This window comes from Toxotes jaculatrix, chromosome 15 (assembly GCF_017976425.1).
Source record: "Toxotes jaculatrix isolate fToxJac2 chromosome 15, fToxJac2.pri, whole genome shotgun sequence".
Lineage (NCBI taxonomy): Eukaryota > Metazoa > Chordata > Actinopteri > Toxotidae > Toxotes > Toxotes jaculatrix.
Genome location: NC_054408.1, coordinates 9017376 through 9037684, shown reverse-complemented (window position 1 = coordinate 9037684; position 20309 = coordinate 9017376). Strand labels below are relative to the sequence as shown.

The 20309-nt window shown below is 40.7% G+C and overlaps 2 protein-coding genes across 3 annotated transcripts; both read right to left on the bottom strand.

The window, feature by feature from the left end:
* Positions 1–138: 138 nt before the first annotated feature.
* me3 (malic enzyme 3, NADP(+)-dependent, mitochondrial) lies at positions 139–9955 on the bottom strand. Its single transcript, XM_041057294.1, has 15 exons — positions 9790–9955; positions 9110–9339; positions 6088–6221; positions 5092–5241; positions 4584–4659; positions 4328–4489; positions 3987–4090; positions 3804–3913; positions 3378–3475; positions 3120–3233; positions 2930–3035; positions 2158–2300; positions 1572–1745; positions 1332–1430; positions 139–950 (listed from the first exon to the last, which is right to left on the bottom strand). The coding sequence occupies exons 2-15, from the start codon at positions 9332–9334 to the stop codon at positions 789–791; spliced, it is 1857 nt and encodes a 618-aa protein (XP_040913228.1). The 5' UTR covers positions 9335–9339; positions 9790–9955; the 3' UTR covers positions 139–788.
* Positions 9956–10732: 777 nt separating this feature from the next.
* Positions 10733–19460, bottom strand: ildr1b (immunoglobulin-like domain containing receptor 1b). Of its 2 annotated transcripts, XR_005895406.1 has the most exons (9): positions 19194–19460; positions 16547–16717; positions 16154–16303; positions 15849–15968; positions 15572–15718; positions 13878–14003; positions 12720–13621; positions 12273–12375; positions 10733–11678 (listed from the first exon to the last, which is right to left on the bottom strand). XR_005895406.1 is itself a non-coding variant. In XM_041057790.1 (8 exons), the coding sequence occupies exons 1-8, from the start codon at positions 19240–19242 to the stop codon at positions 12337–12339; spliced, it is 1704 nt and encodes a 567-aa protein (XP_040913724.1). In that variant the 5' UTR covers positions 19243–19460; the 3' UTR covers positions 10740–12336. The 2 variants fall into 2 exon arrangements, 1 of the variants encoding a protein (XP_040913724.1); XM_041057790.1 differs by having other exon boundaries at positions 10740–12375.
* Positions 19461–20309: the final 849 nt, after the last annotated feature.

Below are 20309 nucleotides of genomic sequence, written 5' to 3'. Positions count from 1 at the left end.
TCCTGGAGTGTTTTCAGTTAAAGCATGTGCGCATGTTGACAGGAGTGTAAAACATGAAGAAGCAGCTTCAGGGATGAGCCAGATCTTTGCTACCCACCGAACAAATGCAGAGGTTTTAACTCATAATATGGAGCACTGATGTCCTGAGGTCACAAAGGAGGCACTGAGAGTTTCTGTCAGAATTTTTTTTTTTTTTAGATGAAGCTTCAAAATGAGTCCTCTGTTCGACTGTGTCAAAACCAGAGAGAACATTGTGTGTTACAGTGAACCACGACTTCGACTTTCATGCACCAGCTCAGATCCATCTCCGAAAAACAGATTTAGAATCATTGCACGCACTAAATACTACAACATCTTAGCTGGAAAATCTAGTGAAAGAAGTGTAGTTTAAGTTGTAGTTAGAGTTATAGACGACATGCTTATGATGTTCGATATGATGTGCGAATATAAAAAGTTTTTTTTCAGTCAGACCTTCAGAGAACTGATAAAAAAAATTAAAAATAAATGTACGGCACTAGAAAAATAAAAAGCAGATTGTACATGAAAAGTCGACATAGAGAATCCTTAACATATTCACTATTATGCAGTGTTTGGTTGACTTATTTCTGGGCATCTAACCTATGTGCTGTGTGTTGAACTGAACAAATCAGGGAAGAAGAAACAAACAAGAGCAACAACAACAAAAGGCAAAGAATCATTGGCTAAGTTTCTGTACGGATGAAACGAAAAAATAGTATGTGATGCCACGGCAGCATGTTGAGTTTAGACAGAGACAAAGATGGTTAGGATCACACGTCCTGGACACTCATGGCCTCCAATGGCCAGCTGTATGTGTCCAAAGTGAAGGAGTCGTAATCAGGACTGTAGACGTGAGACAGCACAAACGCCTCCTTGTCTTTAGGCTCGGGATACACCGATGCAATGTTGTGTTTGTATGCATAGTTGACAATCTGGAAGAGAAGGAAACAGAAGGAAAAGTGGTACAGGATACTGTATGTGTTAGGACTGAGTGATTAATGACAGTCAGAAATTCAAGGGGTTAATTTACTTTTAAACAATAAAACGTTATGATGTTTTAATACATTCAGTTGATATGATGGTTTTACTAGTGAGCTGTGTTGAAATGTTTGTTGTAAAGGCAATGATGTTAACTCAGAAACACTCACAGCATTTTCACAGTGTGAATGAAATTTTATTTTTAATAAGTTTCACAATTTCCTTCTACATCATACTGAACTAAAGAATAAAAAATTGCTTCATGACGAAGTTACTGTATAAAAAAAGAATATCCTCAATAAGATAATTTTCAGCTGTGAGGAGAGAACACCTACCTTCACTGCAATCTTGAAGGACACTTCTCTTATGGTGTTCAGAGGAGGATAAAGTCTTCCCTCAGCCAAGTGCTCCTCTGTTACCATGTCAGCTATTGCCTGAGAGGGAAAGACAGAATAAATAAAGTTGATCTGAAGTGGAAGGAAGCTGTAGTTTAGGCTGAAGAAGAGGAGAAAAGCAAAAAAAAAAAAAAACACTAATACTGTTGTCATAAATAAATCAGTAACTGAAGAATGTACTTCTGCTGTGGTGAGGAAGATGTCATCAGATATGTGGCGCACTCTGCAGGCTATTACACCCAGAGCGACTCCAGGGAACACATAAGCATTGTTTCCCTGTCCGGGGTAGAAGGTGCGTCCATCAGCCAGCGTCACCTTGTCGAACGGACTTCCGCTAGCGAAGATGCCCCGACCCTGATCAGAACACAGAAGTAGAGGAAGAAAGAGAGATGATGGATTTTTTTTTTTTTTTACCACTTTGATGCTGTGTCTGCAGATGGCAGTGATGCACAAGTGTGCTAGGATGTGGATGTCATCATAAAAAGGATAGATTTCCACAATCATCACTGTGCTTCCTGTCAAGAAAAGCTGTCTCACAAATTTAAAAACTTTGGCCATATCTACCAGATGAAAAGCACTATACCAGCTGTATGTGTGAAATCGTTTTTAGTGTATCTGGGTGACAAACACTGGATGTAAACAAAGCAACTTGTCTGTGTACCTGAATTTAAACCTGATTTTCATGAATAACAAATGTTTCTGCTCTTTTCTGAATTCAGTATCTATAATACTGCATGTACCACACTTGAGTGAAGCTCCACTTTACCTCCGTGAGCTTGTAGCACTGCTCTGCTGTGCACTCCGCCTTGCTGGTAGGGTTACTCAAGGCAAAGATGATCGGCCTCTCGTTGAAGGACGCCATGTCTTTGATAATGTTCTCAGTAAACGCTCCTCCAATAGCAGCCACGCCTTTAATGTTCAGGACACAGAGCAGGGGTAAGAATCCCTCAGAGTTTTCCAAGAGAAATGACTCAACTTTAACAAGCTCAAACGAGACAATGTGAACCATGGGGTCATTTGAAGGATTCAGACCAAATGGGTCAATTACCCTCAAGCCGCAATCACTGCATCTGGTTTAGCTTGCTTAAAATTACAGTCTCCACATTGTAGTTTGAACCTGGATCCATTTCTACTTTGAATTATTTTCAAATAATTCCTTCTTTAATTCTTCTTAAAACACACAGGGCGTTATCTTTGAACAGCTGTTATGTTATCACAGATTTGATTGAAGAATCAAACATACTCATACATACAATGGATGAATACGACAAAATCTTTGTGAAACTTTGAGGCTTTAAATTAAATAAACAGCGAATTAGTTGATTTATAGCAAATTACCAAGTTGTTATTGTGCTGGACGGAAAAGAAATTCACCTTCAATTGGTTTCTGTGTTTTTCCACTACTGGTCAGGTATTACCGTATATGGATGAAAGAAACAATGTGGGTTACTAAGAGGTTTTATATATGATACTGAAAACAACAATGTCCTGTGAGGAATACTTCAGGATGCTTAGTGCTACAATGTCTCTGAACTCACCTATGATTGCGGTGGGTTTGATGGTTTTTACAACCTCCTCCAGGGTCTTCAGGTGTGGGTGCTCGTGGGCAAACTCCTCTTTCTCATGGTTCAGATGGCTTCTTCCCTAAAATTGTGTAAAATGCTAATTTTATCCAAGGCAAGCCAGGGATATCTGAGCGGACTGAGCAAGCTGAGAGACACACACTACCTTCACAATGAGACCTTTCGAGTCCACCATCCAGATCCTCTTGGCAGCTTCTTCTCTTGTTACTCCCTCTTTGGCCATGGCCATTATCAGCAGGTGAGCGATACCCAGAGCAGCCTGGTAAAATAAATAAATAAATAAATACAGAAAAAAGTAAAAAAAAAAAAAAAAAAAAAAAAGCATGGTCTAATCTGCTGTGGATTAAGGACAGTTATTTCTATTTTGAAACACAATAAAATCCCGGTGAGAACATCCTCTTACCTCGCCTGCCCCTTGGAAAACAAATGTGTGGTCTAACAGTTTGTTCTTGGTGATCTTCAAAGCGGCTAAGATCCCGGCAACAGCTACTGACGCTGTGCCTAAAAGAAAAAGAAAACACTCGTGATAACTCAGCTGATTCACTGGTTTTAAACTAATCATTTTGGGCTTGTGACTTATTAAAGTGAAGAGCTGTATTGTTTTGACTAGAACAAATAAATTTCTATTTTTTGACTTTCCTACCCTAAACATCTCACAACTTTTTTTTTAACATACTAAAAAATATAGTATAGTATAGTACAGTATAGTATAATATAGTATAATATAGTATTAATACTAGATACATTAGTTTATTTACTGGAGCAGGCTGCCTGATGGAGGTTAGGAGAAAGGCATTAGTGTAGGATTGCTCCTGGAGGACTTCAGTACCTTGGATGTCGTCGTTGAAGGTGCAGTATCGATTCCTGTATTTGTTGAGGATGCGAAAGGCGTTGCTGTTGGCAAAATCCTCGAACTGAATCAGACAGTTCATCCCGTACCTGCAGAGCCACAGTAACCAGTCAGAAATCTAGGTCACCGGCACATCTTCTGCTCATTTATGTTTCTACTCACTTGTCTGTCACCGCCTGCATGAACTCATCGATCAGGTCGTCGTACTCCTTTCCTCGGATTCTCTTGTGCTTCAGTCCAATGTACAGGGGGTCATTGAGCAGTGTCTGGATCAAAAATAATACAATTAATCTGTAAATCAGTAACAGACAACTTGCCATTACCGTTCTGTTTTGCTTTTGGAACTGATATCGCCTATGAATCAGTAGATGATTACAAAGTCAGATCAGTAATTCTCTAAACTGATATGATATGGAATCTGTGATGATAAGAGCCAGAGATGATGTGCTGCCTCAGCTCATAAAACCGGATTCCCGCCTTCATGCAGCTCACCTCATACTCACCTGGTTGTCAGTGCCGACGTCCAGCAGCACTGGGAGACACTGCTGTGGGCGAACACCTCCACAGGCTGTGTAGAGCGCCAGTTTCCCAACAGGAATCCCCATCCCATAGCTGCCCAGGTCGCCCAGGCCGAGGATACGCTCCCCGTCTGTCACCACAATGGCCTAACCAACACACATATTATCATCATAATGATGCATTATAAATATTTCAAGAACAAGCAGTAGTCTGTCTGTGTGTGTGGAGGGAGGGGCGTACCTTTATGTCTTCTTCTGGCCAGGAGTTGAGCATGGTGGCGATGTGACCTCTATCATGGATGGTGATGAAGAGACCTCTGTAAACAAGTAATTTGTAAGGATAAGACATCAGTACACGCCGATAGCCTAGATCAGCTTCCTGATTTTCATTCACTCCTCAAATTGTGTAAAATACACATGCAGAGATTCCCTGAAACAAATAACCCATCACACTTTAGTTTGACTCAAAGTAATGTTATTAAGCAAAAATACTTTTCAGTATTTGCGAGTTCAGTTGACTGCACTGAAATAAATAGAAATCAAGCTCTTGATTGGTGCTTTGGATATTGATCTGAAAACTGTATTCTGTGGGAGATGGTAGGCAGGAATGTCAGGGAAGCAAAATTTGTCATTTATTAAAACATGAAAAAAACAGTTCCTTTCATATGAATAGTTTAGCCAGATGTATGAACTGGATGATGCCTCAACAATTAGCGCTGTGTAAATTAAACTCCCCTGTGAACTCTCACCGTGGTCTCCTGAAGGCGAGTCCGTACTGTTGACAGGCCAACCCGACAGTGGGGGTGTACACGATGGGCATGAACTCCTCGATGTCAGAAGTCAACAAACGGTAGAAGAGCTTCTCGTTCCTGTCCTGCAGAGTCATCAACAGGATGTACCTAAGACAGAGAAATTGGTGAAAGCCGACATCACGATTTTTGTTTTAGAAATCTGTATGATCTTCCCTGATATAAATCACTAGTAACTACACTATAAATATCCTCTGTAGCCTTGGTGTTGTAGGTATTTTATTTTATTTATATTATAATAATTATTTATTTGATTGTACTCATGTTTTGACATGTTTCACACCTCATTATATATTTGTTACTGTCTTTGATCTATTTTATTGTTTGTTTTTTTAAATTAATGTATGGGTTTCATTATTTCACGTCATTTTTCATGTGCCTTAGTCTTGAATTGTTTTGCATTTGTTTACATTTGTCCTGCCTTATTATCAGCTTGTCAGGCATCTGTAAAGCATGTTGAATTTCACTAACATGCACCAAACGTGCTACAGGACGTGAGTCTGACTGACTGAGTTGAGCAGCAAAATGTTTTAACATCATAACCTGCTGAAGCGCATATGCATGGACTTTTCAAGCCGTTAGACTTTATACTACAAGACATTAGACAGGAAATAAAAAGGAGAAAAAGGGAAATGAGAAGCAACAAATGTCCCCAGTGGGTATCAAACCAGGGACGTTTATACAGTGTGTGTCTCAGCTATTAGGCCAATGGAGGCCACTTTCAAAGCCTTTGATGTGAGTGGCTAAACTTTTAATCGCATGGCGAGAGACGAACACACGGCTGATGGTGCACCGGCAACAGATGTGACACGCTAAAGAAGATTTAACCAAACAAGTGGGACAGCCCAGATTAAGACGAGCTCATTTAACATCTGCAGCTGCAGTGTGACAGTCTTGAAGAGCACTTCAGCATGATGTCTGAGTCTGCTCTCTCACTTGTCCAGAGGATTGGTGCGTGTTTCATAGCTCTTCATGACGCGCAGGACTTGCACATCCTGGGAGAGGAAGCAGGGGGGCAGCAAGCCGTGGATGCCCAGTTGTAGGCGCTCCTCCAGGGTGAATGCCATTCCCTGCAGGGTGGAAGAACAGCAGTTATTCAAAAAGTCCACAAGCTAAATAAGAAATCACACAATCCAGACCACAGCGACTCATGTGTTAGTCATCACGCTGTGAAGTTAATCATGACTCATGCAACCAAACAAAGTGGTCTTTTTTATCTTTTTTTCCAAATTATGATTTACTATTTTTTGCATGGAAACGCTGGCAAAGAAAAACAAAGTAAGACCACACTGAAAAGTCCTATATAATATGAACATGTGGCCATGCTTTTATTCTGGTAAGCCGTCTGCTGTCTGGTTATGGTTAGTGCTGCTGCTCCTCTGCCTCTTCATTGGCAGGCTTCCCAAAGAGCGATCAGAGGGGAGTGTGAGGTTTAATCTATTTATTCTGCCCAATAGTGTGGGAGCCTGAACTCACTCCCCAGTCGGCTCAACTTCTCTTTCCTCCTCTCTGCTTTTTCACTCTCTCCGTTTCCTCTGGATTCCTGCACGCAAAAGGAACTACTGACCTACATGGAGAATAAACTGGCCTTCTAATGTCAGCGTGTTTTACTGTGGGTCTGTGCATTTTCTGAACACACCAGTGTCCTGGTAAAATATTCATGTTGGCAGAGTCGAGGGTGAAATGTGATACTGTCTGTGATATTTGGTTACTAATAGTACGCTCAGCTTATAATGGTTACATCTACCGTTGTCCACAAGCTGTGTGCTTCCCCATTGGTGATGGATGCTGAACAGCTGAACAACAATCTTTAAGCTGCATTACTGTATAGTAGCATACACTGCTGCCTGCACAACAAAAGGTTGGCCTGCCAGAGGTCATTAAAAGGAGACATTCTGATACACTGATGCCTTACATATCAAACACAAGAGAGAGAGGGAGAAAGTCCACATGGAGGGAAATATAAAAAAAAAAACACTTAATACCATGTGGATGGAAAATTTAACAAATAGCGTGTATTCACAGGGACAGATTATAAAACAATGGATCCCTGGGAGCAGACATATAAAAGTCTCCCTCTCTTTGTAGTTATCTGTGTAGTCGCTTTGTCTCCTTGTAGTTGTTTAACTGACTTTCCAATTTCCAAACCAGTCACTTCATACATAGGCTGAGGTCCAGGGGCCTATTGGGCTCCGGTGCCTGCGCCCAATAGGCCTATTCAGTAATTCATCCATGATCCACATTACTGTGAACATGACCGAAGAGAAAGTCACAGATTAACAGAGTTAAGATAAACCTATTAAAGTCAGCACGTTAAGACGCACTAAAGTAAACCCATTAAGGTGACACTTCAAACCAGCAGCTGTAATGAAGCCTCTTACACGCTTTCTGTCGACACACAAGGACAAAGGGAGAAAATAAAACAAAACATGGGCGGGAGACGTATAAACTTCTGTAAGATTAACCTTTGTAACAACTCCAATTCAAACCTTATCATGGATTACTGTGATGTTACAACACAATAGGACTCCACATAATCACAATAAATACATAAATACATAATATCCCTATCAAAATATGTGTAAATGTTGATATAGGGTCAATGAAACAGATCTGGTGCTATCACTCACAGAATAAACATTTTGTTTAAAAAAAAATACAGTTAAAGAATGTTTTAGCTTGAATTTCCACATACTTTAATAGAATACCAAAGCATGCTCTCAATATGCAAACCACCATTTCATTATTTATTGTGAAATAACATTTACTTCAGACAAAAACTAGGGCTCAGCTTCCTGACTGCTTGTACTGAACTGACCTGTGAGTCAGCACGTCCCTGCTGACTGGACATCAACAGAGGAAGGAACAGTGACCGACCTCCTAACAGCCTAAATCAGAGGAACAAACTCAGCTGAAGCTTCAGTATCTGTCCCGACGTTATAGCAAGGCAGGAAAAAAAAAAGAATTCCTTTTTTATACAAGGAATTTGGAAAACCTGCTGTAAAACCACTGGTGAGTCACTTGCTGGATGTTTTTCTGGATCAGTTCGGACACCATCAGTTTAGCTGCAGGATATGGTTCTGCAGTGCTATTGTCATTTTCTGATCTGAGAATGGTTTGGAGAATATAAATTGTGAAATAGGTTAAGATTATTTTTAAAGAGAAGAGGGTCGTCCATTCACTTTACGTCTGTGTTATGACATTCTTTGTTTTGCTGAGACTAAGAGGGAGCAGGTACAGGCAGAGTAGTGTGGACACCTTTGCAATATCTACAGGGAGACCATTCATAGCTCTGACCACTTGACTGTCTCACTTTAGATAGGAGCTATGACGTTCATGGGGCGCTCCTGTGCTGTATAAAGGCCGTACTTATATGGTATTCTCTGTTAATATATGTCACACCACCATAGTACATGGTATGTCTGGCACAATGTTGTCTGTGGACACAGTCGTGAATGCAGTGACAACACAGGTTCCCACACACACAGCAGGTGACTTGATTTTGAGGCACTTTGCTGATTAAAGTTGCACACTCTCACATCTAATGCTTTAAGACACATTTCATATTAATGCCAACTCTGTGCGTTATATGAAGACCAGAATGGTGAGTGTTGCATTTGTTAAAGAATGCATTCAGTAACCTTCATTTTGTTTAAGAATATAGTCAATGGGTGAATCAACAATGGAAATAATGAATATTTGCTGCCCTAAAATGCAAACTACTCAAGAAAGGTGTAAAAATCTGCTGTGCAACATTCATATATGACTACAGCACGGGATAGTGTCCTATATATAAACTCTATGGTCCTTATATGTATACTGCAGGTGAGCTCACACCCGCATCTTTATCTGTGGTAAAAAAAATGTTGTCGTGTGGAATTTAAAAATAATAATAACTGGGAGCAGGGCTCTTTTTTCGTAGAGCTTGGAGTAATGTCAGAAAGGAGAGTGAGCTCACCTTGTTGAGGTGTGGGTTTCTGGTGATGTCGTAGCCGCGCTTCTTGGTGCTGACGCTGCCCTTGCGGTTTGTCCGGGAGTGGCAGACCCGCACCGCCTGGAAAGAGGCCCGGTCCGCACACCGGATCCCCGCAGGGTGACCCGGGGAGCCGGCGAAGACCCTCATCCCGCCCGCTGCCGTGCGCCAGCACAGAGACAGTGCGGCTCTTCCTGGGAGAGAGTTCATGCTGCCTGCAGAAAACCAGGGAGCAAAACACAACACATGGCACCGTGGTAACGTTACTCTGCAAACTACACTCGACCTAGAAACGAGACATACCGGGAATAATACAAATTCAGCAAGTCTGTCCTCCTGTAAACAACCTGCTTCAAGTGTCAACAGTAAATATGGAGCATTTAGGGAAGCTGCGTCACGGTGACAACAGGTGCCGCGACCACAGAAAAATATTAATACTATTAATACTAATAAAAACTGTAGTTATGCGGAAATTATTGGGTTATGGAGACTAAACCTCCAGCCGATGTGTTCAGTGTTTTCCTGCAGAAATCCTATTGTGTGTGAGCTCCATCAGCGCAGCTAGCTACTGTTAGCAGTCCGCAGCTTTTATGATAACTGGTATTTTCTCTATGGAAAAATCTGCGCAGCTAATGCTAGCTAGCTTGCAGCTAACAATCAGTTACCTGAAAACGACGTGAAGCTGCTGTGCACCTGACTTCAATCTTCATAGGACGTACTCCGGTACCCGGTTCTCGTATTAGCGATCGCTGTTATCAGTGGATGATGTGTGTGTGTGTGTGTGGGGGGGGGGGGGGGGTAATCGTCAGCAAACAGCTGATCCAGGATCTTTTGACATTGACGGTTTCACTTCCCCCGGTCAGTCCGCCTCTCGCACCGGAGCCACCAATCACACCCCAGCGCGGCGAGCGGGGAGGGGGGCAACCCCTACCTCCTCTCCCTGCTCTCACAGAGTAAACAAAGGCTCTGTCTTCAGATGAACATCTGCACTCAAAATTCAGAATAATAATACATCACATAATGGTGTGACATTTTACCATTATGTTCTTATGATAGTATCATTAATAGCGCTTTGCCATTGTTCAAGTTTCAGGGCTTAATCCTGTTTCATAACGCCCACACAGTTGGGGAAAAAAAACCCTAACATTTTTTAACTCTTAGTCATTCCCTCATATAAACACCACTGTGGCATACAAAACACAAAAGCCATATGTGCATGCACTTCACATTAAAAGCCCGTGGCTCCCTCTGCTGGATTTACCAGTGTCTCCCAGTCAGAAAAGCAGGCAAGCCATGTTTTGTACCCCTAAGACAAAACACCAGAAACACCTCTCAGTATAATGCAACACAATCACACGTATGTTTGGATCAACACCGCTCTAAAACAGGTACAACAAAAACTCAACATTACAACCTTCATAAAGGGAGGATTTATGGCAGGACTGATGTATTAGACCGGAAGCTGAATGTACATAATAAACTGGCAGCTGAATGTGTACAGTACACTGACTCACAGTTTCCCATGTTGTCCAGTTGGCAATCCAGTTTTAGGAACAGCTTTTCAGTTTGAGGATCACTTCTGTCTGGTTAGGACCCTCAGATGTTAGATACAATGTCTGAGTATAAAATGACCCACTCCACACTAGCTGTATCTAAAAAAAGTTTACTAAAAACGTAAGTTTCTTGACGGTACATCTCCATTCATGTTTGTAACAAAAGCAAAGATAAAGGAAAATCTAAATTATATTTTTGTTTTCATTCAATACTAACAGCAAGAGCTTCCTAAGTGTCCACTAACTCTGTCCATCTTTCTACAAATATTCATGTAGCATACTTTCCTTTGCTGTTACAGTTTAATAATGTTACAATAGATATAAAACATAAAAAAGACACAAGAAATTATTCAAAAAAAAGAAATTATAAAAAAAAATGCATATACACAGTACCTATCTGCAAAAACACACATAACATACACACACAATGACAAACCTAAACAGCCAACAAAATCTCATATCATCAAACAATCTGCTTGGTGAAACTGTTAAATGTCTACTTCACAAGATCAAAAGAATGATGTTTCTATCCATCACCAGAAAGAGAACACACAAATTACATTTAATCACACACAGTAATTATCTCAATAACAAGAGTCCAAGTATAGCTGCATGTTATCTTCAATTTACAGCCGCAGCTGAACCATTTTACTTCATATCTAAAAATTATAGTTTTGTCGCAATTACATACAGTGCATACAGAGTAAACGTTTAACCATTGCAGGGATGTCATGAGAACCAATGCTCTGTACCATACTTTGATGGTACTTGTTTTTCTACAGTACCATAGCAACAGCAGATATCGCAGGTACTGGAGATGGCGATTCTTTTGGGACGGATGAGGGCAGCTAACAACCCTACAAGTGATGTCAAATGCAAAGGGAAGATGCAGAAGGAACACAGACGCAGTTATGGTAACAACACCACGTGGAAAGGTGGCAGCGAGTGTAAATGCAGCATTTGTCCCAGATGGTCCGCCTCAAGTTTAGACAACCAAAAGCCTGCCCACAAACAGTGTATGCTCAGTAGTGTTTCAGAGAATTTTGAGTGAGAGGAGGAAACACCTCAAATTTATCTGAGCACCTCAAAGACAGGCAGACAGGATTTAGGGTGATTAAGATGCAGTTATTAACAACACATGGTCAAAATGTTAATTTACTGAAATGATATTGCTATTGTTTGTGAACTGTGGCAGCTGGCATCTGTTGTAGTAGTGCTCCACGCACAGTGTTCATGAAGGCTAATGTTTTCTTGTTCAGGCTGACATAGCCATAGCTCATAATGATCTGGGTGCTCACAATGTTAGTAGGCTACTGTCAATCGGTCTGTAAAAATATAATGATGACTTTTTAAATGAATATTTAACAATGTTAGATAATTTAAACTATGGCTTGCACTCTGACTAAACGAAGGCGTGTGCATGCTGTGGTAGTGAATTTGGTGTTGAAAATTGTGGAATTTCAGTGGTTTCGGTACAGACTACCAAATTTCTCTTATCATGACATCCCTAAGCCATACAATACATTTTCACGACTCACTACAACAAAACAAAAACTACGTCCTTGCACACTGAATGAACAGATTAAGGTACCTACTGTTTGTCTTCATTTTCACCGTTCTGGAAACATTTAGAAAAAGGTCAAAATAGATGGAAATGCTTTAGATGACTACGCTGGTGCCGCTACGGGAGCTTCTATCCTAGAATAGAAAAGTGACAGAGGCAAGATTAAGTTAAAGAGAGGCATACGATTAGTCATAAACCAAAGAATCAAAATTTTGACCTAATGATAATCAAAGTTACTACAATTCATTCTGAGGGGAATGTGAATATCTCAACCACATTTCATGGCAATCCATCAAATACTTTTTAAGACAGTGCATTAAAACCACAAATGTCAACCTAATGCTGAGCAAAAGTCAGGGGACCACCAAAATCAGTAGGATTCGTCCTCTGTGGACAATGAATGTCTGTACAAAATTTCATGACAACCCATTAAATAGTTGTTGAGATATTAAAGTCAGTGTTTGTGTGTGGCTCTTACAGAAAGGCGGTTATAGTTCCTCCGGTCGTTGCTGTGTTCAGGCCCAGTCTCAATGGAGAAGTAGCTGGGGGGCTTCTCTGGCCATTCCTTCCCTTTTCCGCCTTTTTGTCTCCTGCTGTCATCTTCATCGGAGCTCCAGGACCCTTTGTGGCGCTGAGGAGGTGAATAGCTCCTCTCCCTCCGAACCGCTTTTCTGTACACCTCCTCCATCAGGTCATCACGACTTCGGGTTCGCGGTCTGGACCCACCTCCTCTCCTCCTGGCTGAATCTCCTCTCTGATTTCTCGAACCCCTTTGCGGCGCTCTTCCTCGCCTGTTTTCCCAATCTGAGTCATCGCTGTAATCGCGTAGGATCCCCCGCCTTGGAGAAGAGACGTCTCTGTCTCTGTAGCCACGACTGTCGAGGTGGGAACCTCCTCCAGAGCGATTTGTACTCCCACTGGACTGACTAGTCATTCTGGGGCCACCCCGAGCTCCATCGCCACGTCCAGGCCCCCTTCGAGAGGAAAAGCTGGGTACACGTTGGATTATGGGAGGCAAGGTGATCACTCTTCTCTCCATCCCTCTCACCCCCATCTCATCCAGGGCTGACAACATACTTGGAGGCCCGGGTGTGAAGGGAACAGCTGGAGGAGCCGGCTGGGGCTGTATCTGAGGATGAGGCTGTAATGGGTGCATATTCTGTACTGTGTACGGAGCCATTTGAGGTGGCCCCAAATCCAGCCCCCTCACCTGGTTCTCCAGGAAGTCCAACACCTGGTTGGCACCTTGAAAGCTGCCTTGTGCACTCCCATTCACATGGTGTGGAGGAGGAGGGGGGGGCTGCTGCTGCAGGGCCATGGGGGACAGCTGCATGGGAGCCATGGCAAAGTTTTGTTTGGCAGGATAGTCTGAGTATGAGCCTGGAAAAAATAACATAATAAAAATAAAATAAAAAAGTTTACAGCAGAATTTGAAGACAAATCATTTATTTGTCTGGCCACTTGGGGGCAGCAGCCTTGTCACCTTATGAAGCTGACATGGTGAACATGAATAACATGTACTGTTGCCTATTTACAGCAGATATGGAACAACATTAGCATTCGTATAGAGTTGTGTTTGTGGCCAGCGAAGCATTCAACAAAGCATTAATTCTGATTGTGCTTCTGTGTCACTCACCTGAATACAGTATGGGGACGCCCTGGGAGGAGGCATTGGAGCTGATGGGAGCGTAAATGGGTTGGCCATTCATCCATGGAACCATAGCCTTCTGAGCCTCTCGCAGCATCCTGTGCTGCATCACAGCTGAAATCACAGCAGAGGGAAGAAGGGAGGCAGCTGAAAGTTAGTCACATGACTCAGCTCACTGATATCTGTGACGGCTGCATAGACTTTGGTGTTTGAGCTTGAACTGTTTTTCGTTGTAAATTTAAAGTACAGATCTGGCAACACCTCACAGTCTTTTCTGGTTTCAAAAGCCACAGATAATCTGCTTTTTTCACAGTAGATATTTTGACTTATCACAGTAGTTAAAGGTGATGAATTTAAATATCCAGGTACAGAAAACACAATCCATGATAGAAACAGAGCCTAATAAACTGGGATGTAATTTCATGATATAAAATTCATTAATGAAGTGAAGAAAAAGTAAACCGACAATAAATCTACAGTACTGTATTTTAATCCTTTGAGTCTTTTAACACTGCAAAGTTTGAGCCCACATGGGATGACAGGACACACAATAACACCACATATAAATAAAAGACATCCTGCAGCTCACATTCATGTTCAAAAGAACGATCATTGCAGCAGGTCACATTCAGTCCATGTTCGGAAGCAAAACAAAAGAAAGTCAAACAAGTTTTATACACCAACAGACTCAAGACCTACAATAAAAGAGCTCCACCCATGTGTTGACCAAATAATCTGACGATGCAGAAAGTCAAACAGCTTTTTCATTGTTTCAGATTCTTCCAACAAAAGGTCAACACAAACCTTTTTAATTGTATTAATTGTATTTAATTGTATTACATAACCTCTTTCTAATGTCACGAAATAATTATCAAATTTATGTCAATGTGCCATTTTATTTTTTCTTTAATTTTCGTAGCTAATAAACTGATCCTCTTCATCATAATGTGGTTTGCAGATGTGCCACCAAAACACTGCATGTTTTTATTTTTATTTTTATTTGTATCTTGTTTATGCCTGTGAAGTATTTTGGAAAAAGTGCTGTTCAGAGTGCTGTGTAAAATATAAATTTTTACAGGACATTTTCTTATGCTGAGAATGGGAGGTCAAAGATCAAATGAAAAACATTTTTTGTGAGTAAAGGAGAAGAGATCGCAAATTTCCTCATGTTGTGAAGTGTGATATAGTTTGATAGGTTGAAATAAATAGTGGTGGAAGTAATTTAGTGGATTTACTCAAGTACTATACTTAAAAATATACAACTTATTTGACTGCCTCCTTTTCATGCAACTTTATAATTCGAGTGCACTAAATTTTAGAGGCAAATACAACACTTTTAACCCCACTACAGCTAGTTACTCATTACTTTGCAGTTTTTACATATAAAACATTTGATCAAGATTAAACTACTCAAATGTATATAAAGATATATATATATATAATATTACACTGAAAGGGGTCATTCTGCTGTATAATGAGCACTTTTATTTTAAGTACATGTTTATAATATTAGAAATGTTTGGAATACTTCTGTACTTTCGCTCAGGTAAGATCTTGAATGTAGTACTCTAATTTCAACTAGTGTATTGTGGTATTGCCGCGTCAAGCTCCTGACTGGCTTATGTGAATTCACCTCCTAATCAGCTTGTGGGTAAGAATTAAATAAAAACCATCTCCTCTACCTTTTTCCGGGCAGCAGCAGGTCTGCGGACAACACGGGCAGCGGACGTAGCAGCAGCACTTCTGCGGGCAGCACTGACAGCAGCATATGCAGAAAAGCATGATGAGCAGGAGGGCACCGATGATGATCAGCAGGACTGTCAGCCAGTCTGGAACAGACCAGGGGAAAATATGATCACTGATCTTACTACTGACACTTCAAGCTCCTTCATAGTAAACCCACTCATTTTCTCTGAAAGTGTATCCAGGCTCAGCATGAACCCAACCGAGGAAACGTACGGTACACGATGAGTTTGATCTCGCGATCTGAGTCTCCCGTCGTGTCACCAGCAGCATCGATGGTGCAGAAATACACACCGTTATCCCACCACATAATCTCATTGATGACCAGGTCGGCCTCTGTGGACAGAGAACAACAAGAAAACATATTTGGGTTTACAATGTTCTGAGCAGTGTCTTAATAAATGAGTACAAGTGAGTATGTTTTTTATCTGATTTCTATGGAGACATACAGTATGCAGCCAACAGAGTGTGCAGTTCAGACTGAAAGAACACCACTGTCATTACGATGGAATCAGACTCACTGTTTTGAATGGTAATCCTGCGGTTTCTGTAGTCTACACCCAGCATGGGCTCATTAAGGCCTCTCTTCTGGATCACTGTGCGGACTGTGCGCTGGCGATCTGGGCAGTCATTGGAGGGGTCCTGACCCAGCTGCAGAGCAGCCTGAAAAGCTTCAGAAAAAAAGAGGAAAGAGGTTAAACTTAATGTATTTGTCATTTAGATCAGTGTCAGTGCAGTCAGTGAATCCATCTTAACTGTGGCATTTGCAAAAATGTGAAAACTACTGTGAAAAGTTCACAGTATTTGAACCTCCCTGTTATTTATTTATTTATTTATTTTTAACTACCATTCCTGCGGTTTGCCCATATTATGGCACATTTAAAATCACAGTCTGCTTCCACCCATGGTCTCACCTGTGGAGTAGTACTCCAGCACTGGGTCTTTACAGAAGGACTTGTATCTCCAGGTGACCAGGACATCCTGAGGGTTTGCAGAGGTTGAATAGTCACAGCGCAGAATCACAGAGGCGAACAGGGTTGTACTCCTCTCTGCTTCTGGAACAATCACCTGGATGGACAGCAGCTCTGATACGAGCAGGAAGGACAATGAGATGACATGGAGGATAAAATGTAAAATACCAGGCTCCCTGACACATGATTCAATACAGCAATTTTAAACCAGAAAGACTTCTGCGTGCTTTGCCCTTGTATGTTGGACTGATAAGAATCTGACCAGACTGGTTAACAGTTTACTCAATAAGTCTTTAACTGTGCGCACATTGTACTATTTCATTAGAAGCAACAACACCTGTCAATCATGATCAGAGATTCAGAGAAAGAGAAAAACAAGCTGACAACAGGCAGTCTCTGCTAATTGAGAAAAGCATCAGTTAAGGTTTAAGGTCAAAGGTCACACTTTCCTCTGTGAAATAGTTGTCCAAATCCTGATAGAGCTCTATAGCAAGAGTCTGATATGTTAGCAGTCACTCTGAGTTGCCTGCCTGTAACAGCCTGTCTGCCAATTATTTTCTTAAGAAATCAATCAATCGTTTGATCCATTAAATCCCAGAAAAGAGTGAAAAAATGTCACAAAATCAGGACTTTTGGATTAAACTGCTCTAGTTTTAAATGGTTACTTGAAGATGATTTTGTCTTTACCGACAATTTGTTACAAATACAAACACATACATTTGTTTGTATGTATTTGTATTTTTCATTATTTATATGTGGTATAATGTAGTATATTTTTCAAGTGATTGATTAATCATGTATTAATGAATCATGTTTCCAGATCCAAAGGTGATTTCTTCAAGTTGCTTCTTTTATCTGAACAATAGTGCAAAACAAGTCAATTTAATCTACATCTGCATCAGACAAAAGATTTGATAATCAACGTAATCAATTAATCACTGATCAAAACCGATGATTAATTTTTATTGATTGACTAAGTGATTCATAGATTTATTCTTACAGCTCTGAATTGGATTAAGAAACTTAATCTCAATGGAGAGCTGCAGCCAAGTCACATTAACTGACAAAAAGATGAGGACATTTAAAAGAAAGACACAAAAACTGCAAAATACAATTTAAGTCATAAATAACAGAAACTCAAATACAACATAAGTCTGAGAACATGCAGTGGCAAGAAAAAATGAATGACCTCTTTGAAATTTCATGCATTTATATATAAATTTATCTGAAAATATGGTCAGATTTTCATCTGTTACATTGATAAATAATCTATTTTAACTAATAATACACAAATCACTGTATTGTCCACGTTGAATAAATCATTCAAACTTTCACAGTGTGGGTGGAAGAAGGAAATAATGTGAACTCTGAGCCAATGACATGAACAAAAGCTAATTATAGTCAGGAGTTAGCAAATCTGGAGTCCAATCAATGCCACCAGGCTGGAGGTGTGTTAGAGCTACTAAATTTTTAAAACAAACAAAACACAAACATTTTGAGTTTGCCATTCATAATAAGCATCTGCTGATGTGAACCATGCCTTGGAAAAATAAAAAGATTACATTTGGTGTAAAAAGGGCACCGTGTACCAATATGAAAACATCATCCCAGCAGTGAAGTGTGGTGAAAGGAGAATCATGATTTGGGGCTTTGATGCTTCTGGACCTGGACAGTTCACCATAATCAAAGGGAAAATGAGTTCCCAACTTTATCAAGGTGTCTTACGGGACAGTGTCAGGGTGGCTCTCACCAGATTAAGCTCAGTAGATGTTGGGTGATGCAGCAGGACAATGGCCCTAAACATCAAAGTAAATCTACTACAGAATGACTTCAAACAAATAAATCCATCTGTGGGAGTGCTCCAGTCAGATCCCAGACCTTAGCCCAATAGTGATGCTGTCGAATGAGCTCCAGTGAGATGTTCACAGGCTGAGCTGAAGCAGTTCTGTTAGGACGAATGGTGCAAAATTCCCCCTGAGCTACCATAGCTCCACAGCTACCAGAAGTCTCAGGTTCTCAGGGGGCCAAACCAAAGGAGGTTCGACCAGAAGGGTGTGTGTTCAAAAGAAAACCTAAAGATTGTAATTGTTTGTGTATTTTCTTGCCACTGCAAACTGAACTAGGCATATTCTATGGACCATTTATGACCAACATGGCCAATATTTGGCTGTTATTTAAGTATGTGACTGTTTGGATTTCAGTCACAATTGAAATACATAAATTATTTTCACCTCCTTACTTTTCATCGTTTTTTCATGACCTTTGACCCTAACATAATGTTGATAAAAACAATAAAATCTTTGACATCTCCCTCACCAAATAAACTTTAATTAATATGTTTACATATTGTAAAGAAAATGCAGAATACACAGAACTACTACAGGTGTACAGTCACGTGACAACAGTCGGCCTTGTGCTGTTTACAGCTGTCGATAATTAACTTGTTCACTTTACTGTGAATTTCGACTGTTTGGTTAAGCGGCTTCACTCCACATTCCTGCATATAAACGGGAAAAAAGCAAATGACACTTGTATAAAGTACAAACTTAAAGAAAAAGTCGTGTTTACTCTAAAGACTTTAAAGCCTCACCTGTTGGCAGGTGAACCAGCAGAAGCGCCATCAGTATCACGTTTCCCATCTCGCTGCTCTTTCGCCTTCCGCGGAAGCGTTGTTCTCTAACCTGTAGGCGACTGAAAAGCCACTAAAAAACGTGAATATTTGGGAAAACACGTCATGCAGGCGCTGCTCTGCATAATAATCCGGCCTTTCGCTCAGCACGGCATGTTCAGTCAGGCCGCGTTTGTTTTCCCGTGGCGATAGACGAGTCTTCGCAACCACATCAAACCAACAACCCTCTCCGAACAGACTCCCCTGTCGGAGGCGGATCATCCCTCTCCCCCACCCTCACCCCGTCCAGCTTCAGGTGACATCACTGACCACGCCCCCTCTGACAGGTACAAGATGGAGGAAAGAAAAGAGGAGTAGGAAGAGCATACTGTCCTACAGAGGAGGGAGGTGGATTGTTCACTCAAATTATTAATTCATGCTATTTTAAGTACATTTTGCTTAAAATACTTATGTAATTTTACTTAACATAGATTAAACGACCCATGAATATGAAATAGTTTCCTAACTCTGCTAGTTCCACCCAATCTAACTATAGTAAAATGCTGCTCACACATTAAGGCATCATTCTACTTAAATAACATTTTCAAAGCAGGACTTTTACTTGTAATGGTGTATTTTCATACTATGATATTGTTTCCAATTGTAGTTAATTAGCTACCAAACTCATTCACCAACAGTTCATGATATAGATGAAGAAAATGTAACGCAATGTAGATTATTTAAACTTAGAAAACTCAATCAGTTTTCTAAGCATACAGTCATCTATCCTTAATATTTGGATAAAGAAAAAATTCCCCCTTAAACAAAAACATCTTTAACTGGCAAGAACAGTAGAGAGACAGACAGCTTGGTAAATCTGTTCCCTTAGTGTTGTCAAATGCGGCATACCTGGCAGCAGAATGCACTCTTGCTTGCCCTCAGCATGTGAACAAAAAAAAAGAAAAATGAGGGAAATTAAAAGGAGGGAAACCAGCGTGTTCTGACTATAAACCAAATGAAGTAGAGGGAGGTTGGCTTGGATGGTATCCCTTTATTTGATTGTGGCAAACAGCCTGAGTATAAAGTTCACTCTCGGTA

Bases quoted from the DNA above. Each gene is read 5' to 3' on its own strand.
- me3 (XM_041057294.1), bottom strand. From the start codon at position 9,334: ATGAACTCTCTCCCAGGAAGAGCCGCACTGTCTCTGTGCTGGCGCACG. The intron at 2,301-2,929 runs GTGAGTTCAGAG...TGAACATTAAAG, and splicing joins CAAACCCACCGCAATCATAG to GCGTGGCTGCTATTGGAGGA. The intron at 1,431-1,571 runs GTACATTCTTCA...TTTCCCTCTCAG, and splicing joins TCTTCCTCACCACAGCAGAA to GCAATAGCTGACATGGTAAC.
- ildr1b (XM_041057790.1), bottom strand. From the start codon at position 19,242: ATGGGAAACGTGATACTGATGGCGCTTCTGCTGGTTCACCTGCCAACA. The intron at 15,969-16,153 runs GTGAGTCTGATT...CTCTGTCCACAG, and splicing joins CAGGATTACCATTCAAAACA to AGGCCGACCTGGTCATCAAT. The intron at 12,376-12,719 runs GTAAGAGCCACA...TTTCTATTCTAG, and splicing joins GGAACTATAACCGCCTTTCT to GATAGAAGCTCCCGTAGCGG.